Here is a 26,198-nt window from a genome sequence, read left to right on the forward strand (position 1 = left end):
TTCAGGGTGACTGTGACGGGGCATCTGCCCTGCACTGGCCCTGATAGGGTTAAAACCCTGCCTGGAGGGCTGCAAGGAAACAGACAATTAGGGCAGCGGCTGCAGTCAATTAGGGCAGTGACTGGACTAGACAATCAGGGCCCAGCCAGCCCATATAAAAGGGAGCTGCAGGCCAGCACAAGCCAGTCTGCTGCAGGAAGCCCAAGTGAGGGGACTGGCTTCCTAGAGGGCTGCAAAGACTAGCACCATGAACAGGGCTACTAGGACTTGCAGGCCTGAGGTCCTGGGAAGAGGGTGAAGGAGCCAGAGACAGGAGCCAAAGGTGCTGGGGCTTTGGGAAAGTGGCCAGGGAATTGAGACAGACTGGTGGAGAAAGAAAGGAGGGGCAGAAGGAACCTGTTGTTTACAGGGTCCGTGGGCTGTGACCCAGAGTAGTGGGCAGGCCTGGGTCCCTCCCTGTGACTAAGTGGGAATGTTCTTAATGTTTCCTCTGAATCCTGTAGGGGTGCCTCGGTTTCCCCTATGCATTTAAGTCTCTAGGTGGTGGGAGATAAGGGGGTGTAATTGTTGCAGAGCAAAGGGCCAGGGTACATAAATGGCCGACACTCTGTCTCCTGGCAACTGATGGCCTGGGCCCTTCCCCGCTGCAAGGTGAGAGCTAAAGGTGTTGGGGAACAAAGGAATCAAGTGACTTCCTGGCCCGGGAAAGGGACAAAGCCCAGAGGAGGAGGGGCTGGAGGATGAGTCCGTTGGGAGCTGGCTGGGGACGTGGAGTGAAGTGCAGACGTGGTTGTCTGGCTCACTGCCCCCAAAATGGACCCAGCTGAGGGGTCCTGTTCTCTGTACCTACAAGCTCTGTTTTAGACCATGTTCCTGTCATCTAATAAACCTCTGTTTTACTGGCTGGTTAAGAGTCACGTTTGACTCTGAAGTTGGGGTGCAGGACCCGCTGGCTTCCCCAGGACCCCACCTGGGCGGACTTGCTGTGGGAAGAGCACGGAGGGGCAGAGGATGCTGAATGCTCCGAGGTCAGACCCAGGAAGGTGGAAGCCATCTGAGCTGTGTGTCCTGCAGACAGTCTGCTCACAGAGAGGAGGCTCCTGCAGAGTCCTGACTAGCTTCGTAGGGAGCAGTTCCAGAGCATCGCCCGGGGACTCCGTGACACCCTCCTAAAACTCACCGCTGAAGAAGCAGCCAGGCTATGGACTGCCAAGCCGCTGCGAGGAGCGTCTAGACTGTCGTGGAAGCAGCCCCCCAGAAGGGGGTACCCGGATTGTGACGCGGCCAGAGGGCTGTGCCACGAAGCAGAGGCAGTGAGACTGGAACTGCAGTGGATCTCCAGGCGGAGACAAGGACAGGAGAGCTACTACCACTGGCGGGCACTCCCACTGACCAGAGCTAAATCCTGAAACGGCCAGCAGGAGGTGCCAGTGTGGTGAGTGACCACATGACAGTGACCTAGACCCTACTTCAGGGGACACTTGACAGACCAAGTACCTGAGAGGGAAGAAGAAGAGAAGAAGTCTCCATCTAGAATTGGTAGATATACCTGCTTTGTTTGCCAATCAGGATACCGTGTAAAGCTAACTCAGCCCTGGTCTACACTACGAGTTTAGGTTGAATTTAGCAGCATTAGATCGATTTAACCCTGCACCCATCCACACGACGAAGCCATTTTTGTCGACTTAAAGGGCTCTTAAAATTGATTTCTGTACTCCTCCCCAATGAGGGGATTAGCGCTGAAATCGACATCGCCAGGTCGAATTTGGGGTAGTGTGGATGCAATTCAACGGTATTGGCCTCTGGGAGCTATCTCTGAGTGCTCCATTCTGACCACTTCAGACAGCACTTTCAACTCAGATGCACTGTCCAGGCACACAGGAAAAGCCCTGGGAGCTTTTGAATTTCATTTCCTGTTTGGCCAGCATGGCGAACTCATCAGCACAGGTGACCATGCAGTCCCAGAATCTCAAAAGAGCTCCAAGCATGGACTGAACGGGATGTACTGGATCTGATCTGTATGGGGAGATGAATCCGTGCAGGCAGAACTCCTTTCCAAAAGACGAAATGCCAAAATATTTGCAAAAATCTCCAAGGACATGATGGACAGAGGCTACAACAGGGACCCGCAGCAGTGCTGCATGAAAATTAAGGAGCTGAGGCAAGCCTACCAAAAAACGAAAGAGGCAAACAGCTGCTCCGGGTCAGAGCCCCAGACATGCCACTTCTATGATGAGCTGCATGCAATTCTGGGGGTGGGGGGGGCTTACTACTACCCCACCCCGTCCATGGACACCTGCAAGCGGGGAGTCTCACACAACAGGGATGAGGATTTGGGGGACGAGGAAGATGAGGAGGAGGTTGAGGATAGCACACACCAGGCAAGCAGAGAAACTGTTCTCCCCGACAGCCAGGAACTGTTTATCATCCTGGAGCCAATACCCTCCCAAGGCGGACTCCTGGACCATGAAGCCGGAGAAGGCACCTCTGGTGAATGTACCTTTGTAAATATAATACAGGGTTTAAAAGCAAGTGTGTTTAATGATTGATTTGCCCTGAAGACTTGGGATGCATTCGCAGCCAGTATAGCTACTGGAAAAGTCTGTTAACATGTCTGGGGATGGAGCGGAAATCCTCCAGAGACATCTCCATGAAGCTCTCCTGGAGGTACTCCCAAAGCCTTTGCAGAAGGTTTCTGGGGAGGGCAGCCTTATTCCATCCTCCATGGTAGGACACTTTACCACGTCAGGCCAGGAACACGTAGTCTGGAATCATTGCATAACAAAGCATGGCAGCGTATGGTCCCGGTGTTTGCTGGCATTCAAGCAACATCCATTCTTTCTCTCTCTGTGTTATCCTCAGGAGAGTGATATCATTCATGGTCACCTGGTTGAAATAGGGGGATTTTATTAAGGGGACATTCAGAGGTAGCTGTTCCTGCTGGGCTGTTTGCCTGTGGCTGAAAAGAAATCATCCCCGCTGTAAGCCACGCAGTGGGGGGGCCTGTTCATGCTGAGCTGAGCTGAGCTGTTCGCGTTTGGCTGGCAGGGATCATCCCTGATACTAGCCACACGGGGAGGGGAGGGGTGAAGCAATCATCCCAGAGAATTGCTGGGGGGGTTAGTTGGGTTTGTGCTGCACCTTAACCCGAAAACCACAGCCTCTCCTTTTAAATGGCCAACACAAAGGGCTTTGCTTGGTATGGGAAAGGAGGGTGCTGCTGTTTGAAACCATTCCCACATGTTATGAAGGTTGAAGAAGCCGAAAGACTGTGGCTTACCATGGCTGCCTGCAAGCCGAATTCTGTTGCCCGGCCCTGTGTGTGTGATCTCTCACACCGAATCGGCAGGCCCTCAATATAAGAGGCAAAGTGCAACCTTGTACCGAAAGCAATGTGCTATGTAATGTTAACAGCTTGGTTCACCATGAAAGAGTCTACCCATTGTTCTCTAAAATGTATCTTTTTAAATACTACTCTCCCTTTTTTTTCCTCCTGCAGCTGCAAATGTTTCAACACTCCCCCTATCATCTCCATCCCAGAGGCTAGCGCAGATAAGAAGGCGAAAAAACCGCACTCGCAATGAAATGTTCTCTGAGCTCATGCAGTCCTCCCGCACTGAAAGAGCTCAGCAGAATGCATGGAGGCAAACAATGGCAGAGTCCAGGAAAGCAGAAAATGAACGCGAGGACAGGAGGGATGAGCAAGATGAGAGGTGGCGGGAGCAAGATGAGGTGGCAACAGCGCGATGAGAGGAGGCAGGATGCAATGCTGAGGCTACTGGGGGATCAAACTGATATGCTCCGGTGTCTGGTGGAGCTGCAGGAAAGAAAGCAGGAGCACAGACTGCCACTGCAGCCCCTGTGTAACCGCCCCACCTCTTCCCCCAGTTCCATAGCCTCCTCACCCAGATGCCCAAGAACGCGGGAGGGGGGCCCTCCGGGCACCCAACCACTCCACCACAGAGGACTGCCCAAGCAACGGAAGGCTGGTATTCAATAAGTTTTGAAGTGCAGTGTGGCCTTGTCCTTCCCTCCTCCCCAACCCCACCTGGTGCTTTCCTCTTCCCCCACCCCTCCCAGGCTACCTTGGCAGTTATCCCCCCATTTGTGTGATGAATTAATAAAGAAAGCATTATTTTGAAACAACAATGACTTTATTGCTTCTGCAAGTAGTGATTGAAGAGGGGAGGGTGGTTGGCTTGCAGGGAAGTAGAGTCAAACAAGGGGGTGGGTTTTCATCAAGGAGAAACAAACAGAACTGTCACACCATAGCCTGACCAGTCATGAAACTGGTTTTCAAAGCTTCCCTGATGCGCAGCGTGCCCAGCTGTGCTCTTCTAACCACCCTGGTGTCTGGCTGCGCGTAATCAGTGGCCAGGCGATTTTCCTCAACCTCCCACCCCGCCATAAATGTCTCCCCCTTACTCTCGCAGATATTGTGGAGCACACAGCAAGCAGCACTAATAATGGGAATATTGGTTTCACTGAGGTCTAACCGAGTAAGTAAACTGCGCCAGTGCGCTTTTAAATGTCCAAATGCACATTCTACCACCATTCTGCACTTGCTCAGCCTATAGTTGAACTTCTCCTGACTACTGTCCAGGGTGCCTGTGTATGGCTTCATGAGCCAGGGCATTAAGGGGTAGGCTGGGTCCCCGAGGATAACTATAGGCATTTCAACATTCCTAACTGTTATTTTCTGGTCTGGGAAGTAAATCCCTTCCTGCAGCTGTTCAAACAGACCAGAGTTCCTGAAGATGCAAGAGTCCTGCACCTTTCCAGGCCATCCCACGTTGATGTCGGTGAAACGTCCCTTGTGATCCACCAGTGCTTGCAGCACCATTGAAAAGTACCCTTTGCGGTTTATGTACTGGCTGCCAAGGTGGTCCGGTCCCAAGATAGGGATATGCGTTCCGTCTATCACCCCACCACAGTTAGGGAACCCCATTTCAGCAAAGCCATCCACTATGACCTGCACATTTCCCAGAGTCACTACCCTTGATAGCAGCAGCTCAGCGATTGCGTTGGCTACTTGGCTCACAGCAGCCCCCACAGTAGATTTGCCCATTCCAAATTGATTCCCGATTGACCTGTAGCTGTCTGGCATTGCAAGCTTCCAGAGGGCTATCGCCACTCGCTTGTGAACCATGAGGGCTGCTCTCATCTTGGTATTCTTGCACTTCAGGGCAGGGAAAAGCAAGTCACAAAGTTCCATGGAAGTACCCTTACGCATGCAAAAGTTTCGTAGCCACTGGGAATCATCCCAGACCTGCAACGCTATGTGGTCCCACCAGTCTGTGCTTGTTTCCCAGGCCCAGAATCGGCGTTCCACAGCTCGAACCTGCCCCACTGCCACCAGGATGTCCAAATTGCCAGGGCCCATGATTTGAGAGAAGTCTGTGTCCATGTCCTCATCACTCTTGTCACCACGCTGCCATTGCGTCCTCGCCTTCTTTTGCAGGTTCTGGTTCTGCACATACTGCAGGATAATGTGTGAGGTGTTTATAATGCTCATAATTGCCACAGTGATCTGAGCAGGCTCCATGCTTGCTGTGGTATGTCGTCTGCAGGAGAGCAGAGTTGCAGTGGAAGTGGTGGCTAAAGACAGATGCCATGAGAATAGATATTTATAGAGAACGACGAGAGGAAGTGTGAGATGGATTCACGAAAGCAGGAGAGCAGAGTTGCAGCGGAAGCGGTGGAGGATGACAGTTAGCACCGTGCACATTTCCCAAGGAAGAACACACATACCCAGGAGCCCATGACAGACAACATGGAGAAATTTGCTATTGAGACAATAGCAGCAGAGCAGAGTTGCAGTGGAAGTGATGGATGACGACGGTTAGCAGTCCTACTGCACCGTCTGCTGACAGCAGCACCCAGGACACAACAGCAGCAGTGTCAGTGAGCTGAGCTGAGTGGGCTGCACGCTTGCCGTGGTATGGTGTCTGCGCAGAAAAAAGGCATGAAACAATTGTGTGCTGTTGCTTTCATGGAGGGAGAGCGACTGATAACAGGTACCCAAAACCACCCACGACAATGTTTTTGCCCCATCAAGCATTGGGAGCTTAACCCAGAATTCCAATGGGTGGCGGAGACTGCGGGAACTGTGGGATAGCTACCGACAGTGCACTGCTCCGTAAGTCGATGCTAGCCATGGTAGTGAGGACGCACTCCACCAACTTAATGCACTTAGTGTGGACATATGCAATCGACTGTATAAAATCAATTTCTAAACATTGACTTCTATAATATCAACCTAATTTCGTAGCGTGAACATACCCTTAGCAATGTTTCCTTCATGCTGCCTGGCAGCAGTTGGAAACTAGAACTGGTTTCTCTAAAAAGAATTATGGATTCTCAGGAGCTGGACCATGGGAGTATGTAAATTTTAGCTGAAGTACCAGAATTCCAGTAGATTCTGGAAGGTATCCCACAATGCAACCATGTGAAAACTCCCAGAATGCATATAGCTCTGCTATGGAACATTGCTTCCAGGAATAACTGTCTAGAATGCTGTGAACTTATTTGGAAAAAGCACAGAGCTGTGCATATGCAATGATTCATTAGGGAAGTTGTTTAAGCCAGCATGAACAAAGCAGTGTGGACACTCGTTTTTTACTATATTTACATCTGTATAGTTACAGCAGAAAAATGTATACAAGAAAAAACTTAACAATGTAAACTTGGCCTAAAGTCAGTGATCCTATCATACTCCAATTCCAGGTAAGCTATCTGGATTTCCTGTCTAGCCTGGTGACTCTGATCTTCTTTTCACCCATCCTTACCCGTATTTCATATAAGCAGCAAATTAACTTTAAAATCAAATCTATTACTGTTGCTTTTCTTCCATACTCAGTTGATCAATTATTTTACATTGCAGGGAATTCATTACTATGTATTTACACTGTCCCGAGTCTGAAGTGAACTTTGATATTTTTTGCTAAGTACCCGTTTCTGAAAATAATACAACATGCTAATTGCAATAAAACTACCATGTATTTAATGAACTTGGATTCTAAATGCAATAACATCATCAACTCTGTGGAATTTAGTCCTGGAATTCACCTCCTCCCTATTGGACTGTGTAGTGAATACATGTATCAAATGGAGAACTGCAGACCCATGACAGTGTAAGTGTGTAACTCTACTGGTAAAAATCAGTAACTCAGATATCTAGTAAAGCCTTCTGGATGTATGAACTCATGGGAACTAAAGAGAATAAAAATCAGAACCCCCACAGAAATTAGAGTTGCTAGATTGTACAGTGTAAAATAAACCCTTACAGATACATTCCTCATCCCACAGAGGCCTGTTTTCACACACTTGTCCTTTCTAGAGAGAGAGAGAGAAACTCAGATCCTCATCATTTGAAGCAAGATAATCACAAACAATCCACCATCCTGACTCAGAGCCCAGATCTAACTGAGCCCATCATTGTTCCTCTCTGCATCAATGTTATTAACACAGGCTGGTACCTAAATCCCATTTTTGAGCACCACTGTGATTTGCAAAATTCCCACCTGGCTGCCACCTAACCCTATAGACACCTAAACTTGCTCAGCACCTAGGTTTTTACAGTGAAAGTGCTCTAGGCCCTATGTTCCTTCCTCTGGGCATGCACGCTTACAAAACAGCCAGGTAGAGGGGGCCCTCCTTCATAACCTTTAGGCTAGTGGTTATGGTACGTCCGCAGACTGGGACTTGTGAAAGACCCCTAGGTCAAATCACCGGATTTGATGAGAAGAAGAGATTTGAACAGGCATCTGCTGCCTCTCGAGGATACCATAGCCACTGAGCCATGAGATATTCTGCTGTGGGACTTCTGCAATCTCTCTTGTTGAAACTCTTCTATTGTAAATAAATATTTAAAGCACCATTGGAGCTAGAGAATTGAGCCCTGGATCTTGTCACCTTGGCTTAAGACTCATTATCACACTCTTTGTTCAAATCCCTTCTCCTCATTAGGCAGAGGGGAGGCTCGAACTGGAGACTTCCCACATCCTCCCACATACTATATGTAAGAGAGCAGTATGATTGCTCAGAGCTCCAGTATGAAACTGGAGAACAGAATGTTGAGAGTCTTTGGTTTACGTTTAGAAGCAAGAGCAACAAGGTGATGTCGTGGTGGGCGTGTGCTATAGACCACCGGACCAGGAGGATGAGATAGACGAGGCTTTCTTCGGACAATTAAGTGAAGTTTCCAGAACACAGCCTGTGGTTCTAACCGGGACTTCAATCACCCTGACATCTCCTGGGAGAGCAATACAGCAGTGCTCAGACAATCCAGGAAGTTTTTGGAGTGTTGGGGACAACTTCCTGGTGCAACTACTGGAGGAACCAACCGGGGCCGTTCTCCTCTAGACCTGCTGCTCACAAACAGGAAAGAATTGGGAGGGGAAGTAGAAGTGGGTGGCAACTTGGGCAGCAGTGACCATGAGATGGTTGAGTTCAGGATCCGCACAAAAGGAAGAAAGGAGAGTAGCAAAATATGGACCCTGGATTTCAGAAAAGCAGACTTTGACTCCCTTAGGGAAGTGATGGGCAGGATCCCCTGGGAGGCTAATATGAGAAGGAAAGGAGTCCAGGAAAGCTGGCTGTATTGTAAAGAAGCCTTTTTGAGGGTTCAGGAACAAACCATCCTGATGTGCAGAAAGAATAGCAAATATGGCAGGTGATCAGCTTGGCTTAACAGTAAAATCTTCGGTGAGCCTAAACACAAAAATGAAGTTACAAGAAGCAGAAACCTGGACAGATGACTAGGGAAGAGTATAAAAATATTGCTCAAGCATGCAGGGGAGTAATCAGGAAAGCCAAAACACAACTGGAGTTGCAGCTAGCAAGGGATGTGAAGGGTAACAAGAAGGGTTTCTAAATGTATGTTAGCAACAAGAAAAAGATTAGGGAAAGTGTGGGACCTTATTGAATGGGGGAGGCAACCTACTGACAAATATTGTGGAAAAAGCTGAAGTACTCAATGCTTTTTTGCCTCAGTCCCCACAGACAAGGTCAGGTCCCATGCAGCTGTCCTGGGCAACACAGTATGGGGAAGAGGTGAGCAGCCCTCAGTGGTGAAAGAACAGGTTAAGGACTATTTAGAAAAGCTGGACATGCACAAGTCCATAGATCCAGATCTAATGCATCTGAGGGTGCTGAGGGAGTTGGCTGATGTGATTGCAGAGCCATTGGCCATTATCTTTGAAAACTCATGGCGACAGGGGCAGGTCCCGGATGATTGGAAAAAGGCAAATATAGTGCCCATCTTTAAAAAGAGAGAAGGAGAAACTACAGACCGGTCAACCTCACCTCAGTCCCTGGAAAAATCATGGAGCAGGTCCTCAAGGAAATCATTTTGAAGCACTTGGAGGAGAGGAAGGTGATCAGGAATAGTCTACATGGATTGACCAAGGGCAAGTCATGCCTGACCATCCCGATTGCCTTCTATGATGAGATAACTGGCTCTGTGGATATGGGGAAAGCAGTGGATGTGATATATCTTGACTTTAGCAAAGCTTTTGATACAGTATTCTTGCCAGCAAGTGTAAAAAAGTATGGATTGTATGAATGGACTATAAGGTGGATAGAAAGCTGGATAGATTGTCAGGCTCAACGGGTAGTGATCAATGGCTTCATGTCTAGTTGGCAGCCAGTATCAAGTGGAGTGCCCCAGTGATCGGTCCTGGAGCCGGTTTTGTTCAACATCTTCATTAATGATCTGGATGATGGGATGAATTGCATCCTCAGCAAGTTCGCAAATGACACTAAACTGGGGGGAGAGGTAGATATGCTGGAGGGTAGGGATAGAGTCCAGAGTGACCTAGAAAAATTGGAGGATTGGGCCAAAAGAAATCTGATGAGGTTCAACAAGGACAAGTGCAGAGAACTGCACTTAGGACTGAAGAATCCCATGCACCACTACAGGCTGGGGACCAACTGGCTAAACAGCAGTTCTGCAGAAAAGGACCTGGGATTACAGTGGATGAGAAGCTGGATATGAGTCAGGGGTGTGCCCTTGTTGCCAAGAAGGTTAACGGCATATTGGGCTGCATTAGTAGGAGCACTGCCAGAAGATCGAGGGAAGTGATTATTCCCCTCTATTCGGCACTGGTGAGGCCACATCTGGAGTATTGCATCCAGTTTTGGGCCCCCCACTACAGAAAGGATGTGGAAAAATTGGAGAGTCCAGAGGAGGGCAACAAAAATGATTAGGGGGCTGGAGCACATGATTTATGAGGAGCAGCTGAGGGAACTGGGCTTGTTTAGTCTGCAGAGGAGAAGAGTGAGGGGGGATTTGATAGCTGCTTTCAACTACCTGAAAGGGGGTTCCAAAGAGGATGGATCTAGACTGTTCTCAGTGGTAGCAGATGACAGAGCGAGGAGTAATGGTCTCAAGTTGCAGTTGGGGAGGTCTAGGTTGGATATTAGGAAACACTATTTCACTAGTAGGGTGGTGAAGCACTGGAATGGGTTACCTAGGGAGGTGGTGGAATCTGCTTCCTTAGAAGTTTTTAAGGCCTGGCTTCATAAAGCCCTGGCTGGGATGTTACAGTTAGTGTTGGTCCTGCTTTGAGCAGGGGGTTGGACTAGATGACCTCCTGAGGTCTCTTCCATTCCTAATCTTCTTTGATTCTGTGATCCTGGGTGAATACCCTACCTCTTGTTGTTTAGTGTGGAGATAGGCAGCTTCTGGAAATGCCAACCAGCCTGAGCTCCATAGTCAGAATAGCATCTTGTCCAGTTTGTGAATCAGCAGCCAGGGTTTAAGTGCCTATCTCCTTAAGAGGGGTGGGACTTAGGACACACCCCTCTCATTGGCATCTCCCATGGGCTACCTTAGGCAGCTCCCTGGCTAGTATACCAGGTTTTTAAATTGCATTCTCAGGCTTGACTCCATACAATAAAGATGGGAGCTGGGAAGGAGGAGGCTGACCCTCATAACCTTTGGCCCAGTGGTTAGGTTACTCACCCCTGAGTTGGGACTCACAGAAGACCCCCTATTTCAAATCTCCCTAACTCAGCATTATTCCTGTCATTTGCTAGGTGCCTACAAGTTACACAATGTACACTTATGAAGTTTGCAGATGATACCAAGCTGGGAGATGTTGCAAGAGCTTTGGATGATAGGATTAAAATTCAAAGTGATCTGGACAAACTGGAAAAACGATCTGAAGTAAACAGGATTAAATTCAATAAGGACAATTGCAAAGTACTCTGCTTAGGAAGGAACAATCAGTTGCACGCATACAAAATGGGAAATGACTGCCTAGGAAGGAGTGCTGAAGAAAGCGATCTGGGAGTCGTAGTGTATCACAAGCAAAATATGACTCAACAGTGTTACATCATTCTGGGATGTATAGCAGGAGTGTTGTAAGCAAGACAAGAAATAATTCTTCCACTCTACTCCTTGCTGATTAGGCCTCAGCTGGAGTATTGTGTCCAGTTCTGGGCATCAGATTTTAGGAAAGATGTGGACAAATTGGAGAAAGTCCAGAGGAAAGCAGCAAAAATGTTTAAAGGTCTAGAAAACATGACCTATGAGGGAAGATTGACAACATTGGGTTTGTTTAGTCTGGAGAAGAGAAGATAGAGGGGAATATAACAGTTTTCAAGTAAAAGGTCATTACAAGGAGGAGGGGAAAAAAGTATTGTCCTTAATCTCTGTGGATAGGACAGGAAGCAATGGGCTTAAATTACAGCAAGAGTGGTTTAGATTGGACGTTCGGAAAAACTTCTTAACTGTCAGGGTGCTTAAGCACTGGAACAAATTGCCTAGGGAGGTTGTGAAATCTCCATCATTATAGGTTTTTAAGAACAGATTAGAAAAACACCTGTCGGGGATTGTCTAGTTATTACGTAGTCCTGCCATGGGTGCAGGGGATTGGACTAGATGACCTCTTGAGGTTTCTTCCAGTCCTACACTTCCATGATTCTATGATTGTACTGCTGGGTGTCAGAATGCCTAATTCCCATGGTGGATCCAGGTTTAAGACACTACCAAGAATAAATGAGAAGTCGCAGTTATGACATTCTGTACCTTGGGGGAGTGCCCTGTAACCCTCATATTCCTCATTTATATATAAAATTGTGATCCTGCATATAAAGCATGCTATGTAAGGTATCAGGGGAAAGGTTATGATCTTCTGAAAGTCATTGTTCTATCTAAATATGTATATCATTAAGTTATGAGATTTGTATTGTATGGTTATCACTAAAATATGCTGTGGGCTTGGGAGGCACCCAGATACTAGCTCTCCAGGGACAATGACAAGAGAGGTAACAAACGCCCAACTGGATGCTGAACAGACATCACCAGCCATTGTCCAGCAGTGAAGTTATAATTCAATGATTCACTTGCACAAAGCCACACCAGGGAATTGCTCAACCTTGAGTGGGGACTCAGCAATGCCCAGCAGGCATGCCTGGACTTGAGTTCTCCAAGCACATGGGACTAAGGGTATAAAACAGAACACAGGGGCCCCATGCTTGGCCTTTCTCCTTCCCACACCTATGCTGCAAGCAACAAGGACACTCTGAAGACTCCAACAGAGAGGACTGGCCCAGGTTTCAAGGGTGAAACCTGTGTACTATGAACTGTACTATCCAGTGGGGTGAGAAAAACTGCTTAATCTAGATGTTGCCCAGTCTAATAGGGTTGAGAGTTTAGACTGTGTACTTATATATTTTGTTTTGGTAACCATTCTGACTTTTTGCCTATCTTTTGTAGTCAATAAATTTGTTTAACTGTTTACCTTTACCAGTGAGTTTGCCTGAAGTGTTTGGTAAGGGTGTTTGCTCAGGTTTACAAAGGCTGGTGTATATCCACTTTCCATCGATGAAGTGGTGAACCAATTAATAATTCTGCACTGCTCATCTTGAGCATTGCAAGATGGTATATTCCTGAGGTACAAGGCTGGGAGCTGGGGTGGAGATTTGGCTGGTGCCTTTCTCTGTGTGATTCATGAGTGACTCTGGGAGCATTCATGCAATCTAGCTTGGTGTGGGGCTCCACATGCAGTTGTACTGAGTGATAACAGTGCCTGGAGGGGTTTGCTGCTGGTCACTAGCAAAGCATCATGAGAGACAGCCCAACCTGGGGAGTTAAGGGGGCACAGCAGTCCCAGGCTGCACCCCGGGGATCCCATCACAACAGTATACAAGATAAAGTGGGTTCTAGGTTTCTAGCACCAACGTAAATGTAGGAGCAGAACAGAGGCCTTTCAGAGCTTCTCAAAAAGTAATAATCAAATTCCATCACAACATGGAAATCTTACCTCAGCCTCTGCACAACTCAGTTCCAGGAAGGTGGTGATGGGAACACTGAGCCTTGGGGTGGCTCTGGGGGATCAGATTGTTGCTTTGGTGGGTGTGCATGAAAACTCTGTGGGCATGGGGGAGGCAGTTACACCTTGTGTAAAATTAATATGGCTAATGTTATGGAGGTTAAATTATATGGAAGGAATGTGCATTTTCCCAGGATGTGTACTGTGCTAAAATCTGAAGCTGTGTCTCAGCTATTACCTGAGAATAAACTTAAAGCTTGGTACAGCAGAGAAACTATTGCAAACATGGTCTGTTGTACAAGAGGGGAAACTGAGGTACACCACCTCATGAATTTCATAAATGACCAGTGAGTGGGGTAATTCACTAGCCTGACTATAGAACAAAATAAGGACAGCCTGGAGGTAATTCTTCTGTTTTTCCTGCAATTAGCAAGGAAATTTGTAAAAGAAAGTGATATTATTATTAATTATTATTATTATTATTAAGCAATAATCTGTCCCCACTAGGGGGGTGGAAATTGTTTCTTTTGTTTTTCAGACACTCTACAAGCAAGCTGGCGCCAGCGGGAAAATTAAGGAGCTCACTGGGAATCAATGGAGGAGTGTGTAAAATAGTGTAAATCAACAGAAGATGTTTGGATGTGCCCCTCTCCTATGACTATGGAGGAGCAGAATCAATGGTCTATGCAAGGGGTGGACAATTGGGTGTACTGTGTATAAGGTGTTTTGCTGGGAACGTACATATTACTGGGGGCACAATTATACCAGCCCATAACCAAACTACACACATCTACATGCTGCTATCTGGACTTTGGTGCACAAATGGATCTGTGAATCTTATTGCTGTGAATATTCAAACCAGGGCCTACTGCCTGATTCCATATCAAGTGGTCAAGCTGGTTTGGACAATATCCCATTTCTCTGTGAACATTCAGTGGACTTATGATATGGACAAAAGCAAGTAAAACCTGCAGGGGCAGCTTGTTGCAACTACCAGCAACTGGACACGTAAGATCGTGACCCTGTCGAAGGAGGAGAGGCAGTGTCTCGGGGGTGTCTCGGATGTTGGACCATACTGCAGTGGTCAGGACTCGGTGTTGCTGTGGATTTTGTATTGTTAACTGTACTTGTGTTACGTTGCATATGAAGATAACCTATAAGTAATGTAATAAGCCCTCCAAACCCTGCAGTGTACTAGACAACCCGGACCCAACCTTTCGGGCCCACTATAATGGGAAGTCTGGAACACTAATTGGAATAGGTGTGGTATGCCTGTACGAGAGAAGGTGCAGGGCACTATACTACATAAGGGGCAGTGGGACAAATGGAATATTGACACCTTCCACCTTGATGCCTGGCCTTATCAGGAAATGTATCGCCATATGTCCTATGCTTTTCCAGGGATACTTAGGCAGGAGGATCCCAAAGAAAAAGAAAAAAAAAAAAAAAAAGGGGTGGAGTGTTAGGATATAGATATTCAGGCCTGTCTGTAAAGACCTATATGCTAAGCATTTAGGTGTATTCTTATCACTTGGCTAGTTAGAGGTATAAAAGAAAGAATCAAAATCACTGTCTGCCGGTGTAAGGTCCTTCTCTTACTGTGACAGTCTGAGGCCTGTTCTTAGGCTAAGGCCTTTGGCTAAGCAGCTGAGGCAGCCATAAGCTGGGAAGCGGCCGGTCACCTCCTCACATTCCAAACTAGTCACATTGAAATAAGGTGCTATTGGGCTGTTAGGAATACAATCCTGTCCTGACAGTGCCTATCACCTCCAGAGAAAGGGAAGTGCCTAGAAAATGTAAAAGGAAACTTAATTTGATAGCATCCTGTCTGGCAAGAACTCACTTATCAATAGCTGGGATGTGAAATCCTCACTTCTGTATTGTTTTGTCATTATAGTTCCCAGTTTGCTATTGTTTGTCTGTATAATCTTTGTCTGGTTCTGTGATTGTTCCTGTCTGCTGTATAATTAATTTTGCTGGGTGTAAACTAATTAAGCTGGTGGGATATAATTGGTTACATAATCATGTTACAATATGTTAGGATTGGTTAGTTAAATTTCAGGAAAATGATTGGTTAAGGTATAGCTAAGCAGAACTCAAGTTTTACTGTATAGTCTGCAGTCAATCAGGAAGTGGGTGGGTGGATGGGGGAAATGGGGGTGGGGAAATTGGAATCATGTTTTGCTAAAGGGGGAAATGGGAACAGGGAATGGGGGTGGGGAAATTGGAATCATGTTTGGCTAAGGGCAGGAATGGGAACAGGGACACAGGTGTAAGGCTCTGTGGTGTCAGAGCTGGGAAGGGGGACACTAAGGAAGGAAACTGGAATCATGCTTGGTGGAAGTTCACCCCAATAAACATCAAATTGTTTGCACTTTTGGACTTCGGGTATTGTTGCTCTCCATTCATGTGAGAAGGACCAGGGAAGTAAGTGGGTGAAGGAATAAGCCCCCTAACAGGTGGTTTCATTCTCTGCTTTAGTAACTGATGCATGTCCTCATTGCATGGCCACTCCAGCCTGGCCTGACCCTTCTGAGATTCAGGGGAATTGGCAAAAGTATTATTCACTTGGCCCATCCCTAGCCAGGACAATTCTACTGTTTGTGTCCTGTGTGGATTCTCTGATGTGAAATAAGGTTTGAGCTCTGACTAAACCTGTTCTCACACTGATTGCATCGGTAGGGTCTCTCTCCTGTGTGGATTCTCTGGTGATTAGTGCGGGCTGAGCTCTGACTGAAGCTTTTCTCACAGTTGGGGCACCTATAGGGCTTCTCTCCCTTGTGGATTCTCTGATGTGCAGCAAGGTTTGAGCTTGCACTGAAGCTTTTCCCACATTCTGGGCATTTAAAGGGTTTCTCCCCTGTGTGGATTCTCTGGTGAATAATGAGGTATGAGCTCTGACTGAAGCTTTTCCTGCAGTCGGGGCAGTTATAGGGTTTCTCACCAGTGTGGATTCTTTGATGCTTAATAAGGTGTGAGCTCTGATTGAAGCTTTTCCCACAGTCGGGGCAGTTATAGGGTTTCTCTCCCATGTGGATTATCTGATGATAGGTTAGGGCTGAGATCTGTCTGAAGCTTTTTTCACAGTCAGGGCACTTGTAGGGTTTTTCTCCTGTGTGGATTCTCTGGTGAGTAATAAGGGCTGATCTCCACCGGAAGCTTTTCCCACAATCACTGCATGTGTAGGGTCTCTCTCCTGTGGGGACTCTCTGCTGAGCAATATCTTTGATTTGGTTGTCCCCTCTTCTCTTCTGAGTGGATTTACTGTCTCTCTCCCTTGGCTGGTTGTGCAAATTCACCTGCTCAGGACCTTGCTGTTGAGGATTCTCCTTGTTCTTACTCAGTGTCGCATTACCTGCTGGGACAGAGAGAGAATGTAGACAGGAGTCATTGCCTGTGCCGGGGTAGAGTGGGAGGGGAAAGAAACCTCAGAAAGAGGAAGAGAAAATGGGGGAACAAACACACAACTGCTGGGGAGATTGAAATATCAGGAGCTGAATCCACCCTATCCTTTCAAACCCTTTCCTCAGAGGAGAGAGAGGAGGGGACTCATCCTTCCTCTACATCCTCTGAATATAGATGAAGGCAGGGGCTGAAGGGTCAGGCAAGCTTGATGAAAACCTATGAGTGACGTCTCCCATGAGGATACAAGAACTGGTTTCTCAGTCAGTTTAGCTGTTTCCTTACCTATGTGGGCTTCTCTCAGGATCTCCCTTTCCTCATAGCCCTGGAGATTGGGGACCCACAGCTCCTCCCCTTGTTCCAGTCGGGAGATCACATCAGGCTTGGGAATTGGAAATCCTGTATCGGGGATGGGGGTGGAGGGGAAGGAAACAAGTGTTGATCTTGTTCATAAGGTCAGGGCTGATAGTAGTTCCAGACCCAGGATTTGAATAGCCTGTCCAGAGAGGCTCCTTCCTCTCCCCACACCCATCCTAGAGAGATAGGGCTATAAATCATACAATAGCCCATGGTGACACACTAATCTGGAGCAAGGGTTCATCCAGTCTGCCTAAGGAACGCCCTTAATTTATTCCCATGGTGAGTTGAGCAGAATTGCTACACTCTTTAGCTATCTGGGGTATAACCAGTTTTCAGCCAATCCACCCCGCCCCCATGATGCGTCTCAGGACATCCAGGGCTGTGAGTCACCTTGTTATCACCAGCCTCCAGCATGAGGGAGTCTTATCTGGGTAGCAGAAGCCTGTCCTGACATGAGTAATTGACACATGGGGGGAGGCCCCATTACTTGGAGGATAGAATTAGGGAGGTAAACAGATTGTTGCTAAATAAGATAAGACAATAGGTCAGTAGGCTAAAAAGACAGAATATCTGTGCCAGGTAAGATAAGAGGGAGAACACCCTGAGGAGGGAGAATCATTTACTAACAATGGACAAGATAAATTAGGAAACTAGAGATGAGGTAAAGACCCGGTCAAGTGTCCTCTAGGATACACCAGTCCTACCTTTGCCTTGCAGGTTGACAACAGATGTGCTCCAGCCCCTGAAGCCCCAGTCACATCAGTGATACCCCTGTGGTAGCCAGCCCCTGATCACTGATACCCAGAGAATTCCCAGTTCCTCTGTTTCCCATGGAACAGCTTACCAGAGTTTGCCAGTTTTTATCTTAGACCACCGCTCCTGTATTCCACACAGCATGTGAGTTCAAGTATAAAAGAAAATGAGATTTATTTAAGGAAGAATAGAGATTGAAATGAAAATCTGTGTAGGAGATGGGAACAAATGGTTACATGTAAAACAATATCATGAAATTCTAACCTTAACTAACAGGTTATCCTCCTGTCCAAAGAGCATCACCTCACACAAAGCTCTCCCCAGTGCTTTCAGCCAAGCCTGACTGAAATCCCCATTTCATGAAGCAAACTCAAGTGAGTTTACTTCATAGGTGAAGGATTCCAGGGTGTCTCTTTGTACCCTCACTATACCAGAACAGACCTTTGAGTACACCTCAGGCTGTTTATTTTTGTCCGGTTAGCTTCTTTCTGAAGCTTCTACGAACTCTTCATTAGCCTTTGACAAAGAACGCTAATAGAGTCCTATTGTATGACACACAATATACAGTGCCTCCCCCTGTGGAGATAAGTATCTCTAACCCCTACGTGAAGGAGTTTGTCTCGAGACATGCTACCTTTGAGTGACCTATTTTTAACTACAGACCTAGAGAACTTTTCTTTTTAGTATATACAGTAACTCCTCACTTAAAGTCATCCTGGTTAACGTTGTTTTGTTGTTACGTTGCTGATCAATTAGGGACCATGCGCGTTTAAAGTATGCTCCCTTATAACACTGCTTGGCAGCTGCCTGCTTTGTCCACTGCTTGCAGAAAGAGCAGTCTGTTGGAGCTAGCTGGTGAGGGCTTGGAACCAGGGTGGACCGGCAGCCCCCCCATCAGCTCCCTGCTCCCCTAAGTTCCCTGTGCGGCAGCCACCCAGCAGGCTATCAATTGCCAGGCAGTTCAGGTGTCCCTCCCCACCACTGCCATGTGCTGCTTCTGCCCTCTGCCTTGGAGCTGCTCCCGGGAGCCTCCTGCTTGCTCTGCGGGGCAGGGGGGGGGGAGGGGAGGAGGAGAAGAAGGGTGCTAATGTCAGGGTATTCCCCTCCCTCCGCTCCTGCCCCCCATCTCCATAGAGTGGGGGCGGGGGAGGAGACACAGCAGGGCTCAGGACGGAGGGAGCTTGCTGGCAGCAGCAGCTGCTGCCTCAATTTGCTAATCTACTTAAAAGGGCAATGTACTTAGAGTGGGGTCAGTGTACTTAAAGGGGCAATGCACATCTCTCTCTCTCTCACACAGAGTGTGTGTCTGTCTCTCTCTGCCATGCTGTCTCCCCTCCCTCCATTCCTGCTGCCTTGTAGTGTGTGAGGCTACATTAACAACAATGTGTTAACCCTTGAGGGCTCAGTCAAGTGCTAATTCATCATTTAGCAGTAAGGCATTCCCTGGGAAATATCCCACCCTCTTCTACCCTCTGACTCCACAACCTCAACCAAGCTTCACAATATCATTGCTGTGTACAGTATTAAATTGTTTGTTTAAAATGTATAGTATATGTCTTTTTTTCTGGCAAAAAAAGTTTCCTTGGAGCCTAATCCCCCCCATTTACGTTAATTCTTATGGGGAAATTTGATTAACTTAAAGTAGCATTTTTCAGAAAGAGAACTACAATGTTAAGCAAGGAGTTACTGTATAGACATAACTCCTCACATATTTTCCGTACATGCATCTCACAATGGTTATAATGACCAGTGTCATACAGGCTTTTATTAGAGACCATACATGATATTCTTTTATTGAACGCAGGAGGATCCCAGTACCCCTATATAGAGCAGGGCCCTCTGCCAGTTGGCACCAAGAGATTCTTCGGTCACCACCCACATACACGCAAACTCACCCATATCTTTCACCAACACAAGCCAGAGCAGGAAACAATTGCTTCCTGTTACTGTGAGCTCTTTGGGGTGGGGACTGTCTCTCACTATGTGGCTGTGTAGTGCCCAGCTCATAGGGGCTGTGATCCTTTATTGGGGCCTCTAGGTGGCACTTCCCTAAGAGAAGATGTGAAGAAATAAACCCAGGAAATGCCAGTCAAGTCCAGGAAAGAAGATCACTAGATATGTGCCCCCAGTGCCGCACTGAGAGCAAAGTCTCCTCTCATGGGGTCATACTAAGCCCTCATCCCCTGGCTGATCAATGGTCAATCTGCCCTTCCCAGTCACCCATTAGACCAGCTCTACTCCAGCAGGCAGCCATCTGGCTGGCAACACAGGCCTGGCTCTGGCTCTCTTTACTTCTCCTCTCCCCCCCACCCCATCCTACTCTACAGCACAGACCTGAGAGGGGAGAAGCAGCCATTCTCCTCTCACCTGGGCTGAAACTGTAGAATCATAAAATGAAGGACTGGAAGGGATCTCGATAGGCCACCTATCCCATCCTCCTCTGCTGAGTAAACCTAGACCATCCCTGACAGGTGTTTGTCCAACGTGTTCTTAAAAACCTCCAGTGATGGGATCCCACAACCTCTCTTGGGAACCTGTTCCAGTGCTGAACTTGCCTGACAGTTGAAAAGTGTTTCCTAATATCTAAACTAAACCTTCCTTGCTGCAGATTAAACCCACTTCTTCTTGTCCTACCTTCAGTGGACATCAAGAATAACGGGTCACTGTCCTTTATGACAGCCCTTAATGGATCTGAAGAGTTATCAGATCCCCCCCGTCTTCTTTTCTCAAAGCTGAATATGCCTTTTTTTTTCTTTTAAAATCTTTCCTCATAGGTCACTAAACCTTGTATCATTTTGGTTGCTCTCTTCAAGACTCTGTCTACTTTGTCCATATCTTTCTTAGGGCACATCTACACTTAAAACCCTGAGCCACTAGAGCATCTTTGTTAAAATGCTACAAGTCGATGAGAGAGAGAGTTCTCCGATAGGCGTAGTTAATCCATCTTCCCCAGAGACAGTAGCTATGTCATAATCTCATCTACATGGGGATAGGTCAGTATAACGACATCGCTCAGCGGTGTGGATTTTTCACACACCCGAGTGACATAGTTATAGCGATACAGGTCTGTAGTGTAGACCAGACCTCAAAGTGTAGTGCCCAAAACTGGACACAGAACTCCATCTGAGGCCTTTCCAATGCAGAGAAACGGAACAATTAACTCCTGTGTCTCACATACAACACTCTTGTAAATAAACTACAGAATGATATTAGCCTTTCTAGCGACTGCATCACACTGTTCACTCATATACAATTTGTGATCTACCACAACCACCAGCTCCTTTTCTTCAGTTTTGTTGAGTAGCCAGTTATTCTCCAGTTTGTAGCTGTGCATTTGATTTTTTCCTTCATACGTGGAGTACTCTTCACTTGTGTGACAAGGCGCACTTGCCCTGCACTGAGCCTGCAAGGGTTAACTCAATCCTATGGGCCAAGCAAGCCATGCCCTGTCAGCCCTGCTGGGCTTGCTCTGGCTAGAAACCAGGTATAAAAGGGAGCAGCCCTGCTCAGTCTGGGCTGACCGCCAAGAGGAAGGATGTATGCAGCAGGCTCCCGCCTGGGAGCTACTGGAGCCTGGGACAATGGAGGCCAAGTCCACCAGGATCCAGACACATACCCAGCTACCCCTGGACACCCAGGAAACCGCAGGATGGCTGGGAGCTTCACAGGCTGGAGACCCAGACACCACAGGAACACACAGTAGGAAGTAGCCCAGGGAAAATACACAGTGGTCTAGTTGCTGAACTGAGCAATAAATCAGCATGTTTCGGTCAGATCCCCACTGACTCAGTGGCAATCACACTCACCAGGGCCCTGGGCTGGGACCCAGTGGAGTAGGGAGGGCCTGGGTCCCCTTACCACAGCTGCCACCCACCCCCAGGTGATGGCCCACTTCTCCCCATTGGCCATCAGGCCATGCAGTCCTCCCTCCAAAATAGGGGGCACTTATATTGGCTCTGGCCATTAGGCTGCAACACCCTGAGGCTAAGGGTGGTCAGGAGAACTCAGCAGCGGGGCTATAACAGCGCCTACCCTGCCCCAACAGGGAGATGGGGTGCGCTTACCCTGAGACTTGTCGTTACTAAATTTCATCTTGTTAAATTCAGACCAGTTCTTCAATTTGTCAAGGTCATTTTTAATTATAATCCCGTCCTCCAAAGTGCTTGTAATCCCTCCCAGTCTGGTGTTATCCGCAGATTTGATAAGCATACTCTCCACTTTATTATCCAAGTGTCTAACTGCAGTGAAGACATACCTAATGGGGCATCTGTGTCTAGCTCTCCCGAGTCCCTTTGAAAGCCACAGACTTAGTGAGTTAGAAGAGCTCAGACACTGAGCCTGTGGTTATGCCTGGAACTGAAGCCATCTCTCCTGAGATCCAGGGCCATGCCTCAAACACAAGAAGAGCTCTCCTCACTGTTTTCTACTATAGTGATATACCCCACAGAACACTTCCAGACCATAAAGTACTTCATTAACCCTCACTCTGCCCCCAGATGCTTCAGAGACTCCAAATTGTCTAATAACCAAGGGAACGGAAATCCTTACCCAGTGAGGTCACAGTCTCATAATTCTCCTGCATGACGTCCCTGTAGAGGGCTCTCTGACCCGGGTCCAGCAGAGCCCATTCCTCCTCGGAGAAATACACAGCCACCTCCTCGAAGGTCATTGGATCCGTTGCAGCCATGTCCCAGGATGATGGGACAATCTGGAGCAAAATGTGGATATTATTTTCCAGCCTGTCCGCATGAGAAGGGCAACGGGGGAGGCTTCAGTTTGCACCGTGGGGGTTCAGTTTTGAGCATTGATATTGTTGAAAGGCTGCTTTTTGCAGCTTTCTGATGCTTTAATATTAAACATGTGCGAGAGTATTTGTGGGATGAGAATTTAAGAGTCATAGATTCAGAGACTTTAAGGTCAGAAGGGACCATTAGATCATCTAATCTGACCTCCTGTATATCACAGGCCATTAAATTATCCCAGTATGTACCTAAAGCCTGATTTTCGGGAAGTTCATCTAGTGTTGATCTGAAAACATCAAGAGATGGAAAATCCACTACTTCCTTTGGTCATTTTTACCAGTGGTAATTACCTTCATGATTAAATATTTGTGACAAATTTCTGATTTGATTACCTCTAGCTTCAGCTTCCAGCTGCTTGTTCATGCTAAGCTTTCAGCTGCAAGACTAAAGAGCCCTTGAGTACACATTTTCTCTTCATGATGCTAGTTATACAGTGTAATAAAGTCACCTTTCAGTCTTTCAACATATTCATTTTTAAAGATAGACTCAACGAGGTACCACTGCCCTTAATCAAAAGTGCCTGGACTGCTTCTAACCCACCACCCTGGCGTGTATTAGCACATTCCCACAACCTGGAACTTGGGCTGGGGGGGGTTGTGCTAGGGCTGTTATTAATAAAGGTGGCACTACTTACTTCCTCTGCCTGGGGGTGTTCACTCTCCCTCCCCGAGCTGGCTCGGCTCCTGCAGGCGCTCAGGGGGGCAGAGCCTGGGGGGGGTCAGGGAGGGCAGCAGCTCTGGGACTCGCAGACCCCCACCCCTCCCCCGGGAGCAGAGCTGGGGCGAGGAGGGGCCATTGGTGCAGAGTAGGGTGTCCAGATGTCCCAATTTTTATAGGGACAGTCCCAATATTTGGGGCTTTTTCTTATATAGGCACCTATTACCCCCCCACCTGTCCCAATTTTTCACACTTGCTGTCTGGTCACTCTAGCGCAGAGTCACTTTCCTGCCCAGCCCTTTCCCCGGTCTCTCCCCTCACCTGCAGGCTCCGGCTCAGGGGCTGGTGTCGGCAGAGCCCGGGGCTGGTTCCAGCCCCCGGAGAAAGTCCCCCCGGCTGGGCCCCGAGGGGCGCTGGGGAAGGGCTCTCCCCGCACACACCCCGCTGGGCAGCAGCAGCGGCTCAGCCCCGGCTCCCGGCTCACGATGGAGGCGGCGGCAGCGTCTGACCCGGGAAGCTCAGCCCCGGAGCTGCAAGATCCAGAGCAACTTCCCCGCCCTTAGCAACAAGCAGCGCGGGCTGGGACCACAGGTTAACCCCTCCGCTGCCTGACGCTAGCCAGAAGCCCGCTCTCCTTCCTGAAAATAGCAGGAGCCTTGAGCCAAAAATTAGACACAGTCGCAGAGAAATGTGTCACCTGCAACCATCCACAGCTACGGGTACCCCCAGGACCAGGTGCCCATCAGCCCTGGAGTAATTTATTGTATATTCCCACCAGCAGCAGTCCCCACTCCTTGTAATATTAACCCTCCCCTATTTGCTTCTCATCCGCATCTGCTGTGTGGGGGAGAGGGGAGGAGGTAAAAATTGATATAACCATGATCCTTAGACTCCCCCTTAAGGAGACCCGGAGTCGCAGGCTGGGGATCTGGCATGGGGGCTCTGCTATCACAGCTGCTGATGGACCCAAGACCCATTCAGGCTGATATGGTGGGTGGCAGAGAAATAACTTGCTAAGGTTTTGAGGATTTGTCAAAAGGCTGAGATGCCCTCTTGGGGCTGCTGAAGGGAAGGGGTCTTAATGGCCACACTCTAGTTTGTTTTAAATATTATTTCTACTTGCTGGGGCTGTTTAAAAATCAAATGGCCAGATATTCATGTGGTATGAATTGTCCAAGCTCGACTGTTTCCAGTGCAGTTTCCTACTATTCACAATCTGGCCCCATCTTCACCTCTAATAGACCGAAGTCCTTTCACACCATTTGGGGTTCTGATCCAATGGCAATATAAGAATGGCTATACTGGGTCAGACCAAAGGTCCATCTAGCCCAGTATCCTGTCTACTGACAGTGACCAATGCCAGGCGCCCCAGAGAGAATGAACAGAACAGGTAATCATCAAGTGATGAGGCCTCATCTGGAGTACTGTGTCCAGTTTTGGGCCCCACACTACAAGAAGGATGTGGAAAAATTGGAAAAAGTCCAGAGGATGGCAACAAAAATGGTTAGGGGGCTGGAGCACATGACTTATGAGAAGAGGCTGAGAGAACTGGGTTTATTTAGTCTGCAGAAGAGAAGAATGAGGAGGGAAATTTTAGCTGCTTTCAACTACCTGAAAGGGGGTTCCAGAAAGGGTGGATATAGAGTGTTCTCTGTGGAAGCAGATGACAGAACAAGGAGTAATGGTCTCAAGTTGCAGTGGGGGAGGTTTGGGTTGGATATTATGAAAACTTTTTCACTAGGAGGCTGGTGAAGCACTGGCATAGGTTACCTAGGGAAGTGGTGGAATCTCCTTCCTTAGAGGTTTTTAAGATTAGGCTTGACAAAGCCCTGGCTGAGATGATTTAGTTGAGGACTGGTCCTGCTTTGAGCAGGGGGTTGAATTAGATGACCTCCTGAGGTCCCTTCCAACTCTGAAATTCTATGATTCTAAGTGATCATCCCCTGTTACCATTGGAACCACAGCTGATTTACAGCAGCTGAAGTTCCAGCTCAATTAATTTATTCTCATTGCAGGGGAAGCAATGGCAAAGCAATTAACAAGGGGGAAAGTGAAAAAAGCTAATGCGGTTTTGGGATGCATCAGGAGAGGTATTTCCAGTAGGGATAAGGAAGTTTTAGTACCGTTATACAAGGCACTGGTGAGACCTCACCTGGAATACTGTGTGCAGTTCTGGTCTCCCATGTTTAAGAAGGATGAATTCAAACTGGAACAGGTACAGAGAAGGGCTACTAGGATGATCCGAGGAATGGAAAACTTGTCTTATGAAAGGAGACTCAAGGAGCTTGGCTTGTTTAGCCTAACTAAAAGAAGGTTGAGGGGAGATATGATTGCTCTCTATAAATATATCAGAGGGATAAATACCGGAGAGGGAGAGGAATTATTTAAGCTCAGTACCAATGTGGACACAAGAACAAATGGATATAAACTGGCCACCAGGAAATTTAGACTAGAAATTAGACGAAGGTTTCTAACCATCAGAGGAGTGAAGTTTTGGAATAGCCTTCCAAGGGAAGCAGTGGGGGCAAAAGATCTATCTGGCTTTAAGATTAAACTCGATAAGTTTATGGAGCAGATGGTATGATGGGATAACATGGTTTTGGTAATTAAATATTCATGGTAAATAGGCCCAATGGCCTGTGATGGGATATTAGAGGGGGTGGGATCCAGGTTACCCAGGAAAGAATTTTCTGTAGTATCTGGCTGATGAATCTTGCCCATATGCTCAGGGGTTAGCTGATCGCCATATTTGGAGTCGGGAAGGAATTTTCCTCCAGGGCAGATTGGAAGAGGCCCTGGAGGTTTTTCGCCTTCCTCTGCAGCATGGGGCACGGGTCACTTGCTGGAGGATTCTCTGCTCCTTGAAGTCTTTAAACTACGATTTGAGGACTTCAATAGCACAGATATAGGTGTAAGGTTTTTTGCAGGAGTGGTGGGTGAAATT

The 26,198-nt window shown here is 47.6% G+C and overlaps 1 protein-coding gene across 3 annotated transcripts; it reads right to left on the bottom strand.

The window, feature by feature from the left end:
- Positions 1 to 4,254: 4,254 nt before the first annotated feature.
- LOC141999005 (zinc finger protein 621-like) lies at positions 4,255 to 23,754 on the bottom strand. Of its 3 annotated transcripts, none has more exons than XM_074972081.1 (5): positions 23,576 to 23,754; positions 22,344 to 22,503; positions 16,968 to 17,081; positions 16,225 to 16,638; positions 4,255 to 5,948 (listed from the first exon to the last, which is right to left on the bottom strand). In XM_074972081.1, the coding sequence occupies exons 2-5, from the start codon at positions 22,480 to 22,482 to the stop codon at positions 5,902 to 5,904; spliced, it is 714 nt and encodes a 237-aa protein (XP_074828182.1). In that variant the 5' UTR covers positions 22,483 to 22,503; positions 23,576 to 23,754; the 3' UTR covers positions 4,255 to 5,901. The 3 variants fall into 3 exon arrangements, with proteins under 3 accessions (XP_074828182.1, XP_074828181.1, XP_074828180.1); XM_074972080.1 differs by having other exon boundaries at positions 4,256 to 5,479; positions 16,225 to 16,635; XM_074972079.1 differs by having other exon boundaries at positions 4,256 to 5,479.
- Between the last annotated feature and the right edge of the window lie 2,444 nt (positions 23,755 to 26,198).

This window comes from Natator depressus, chromosome 14, assembly GCF_965152275.1.
Source record: "Natator depressus isolate rNatDep1 chromosome 14, rNatDep2.hap1, whole genome shotgun sequence".
Taxonomy (NCBI): domain Eukaryota; kingdom Metazoa; phylum Chordata; order Testudines; family Cheloniidae; genus Natator; species Natator depressus.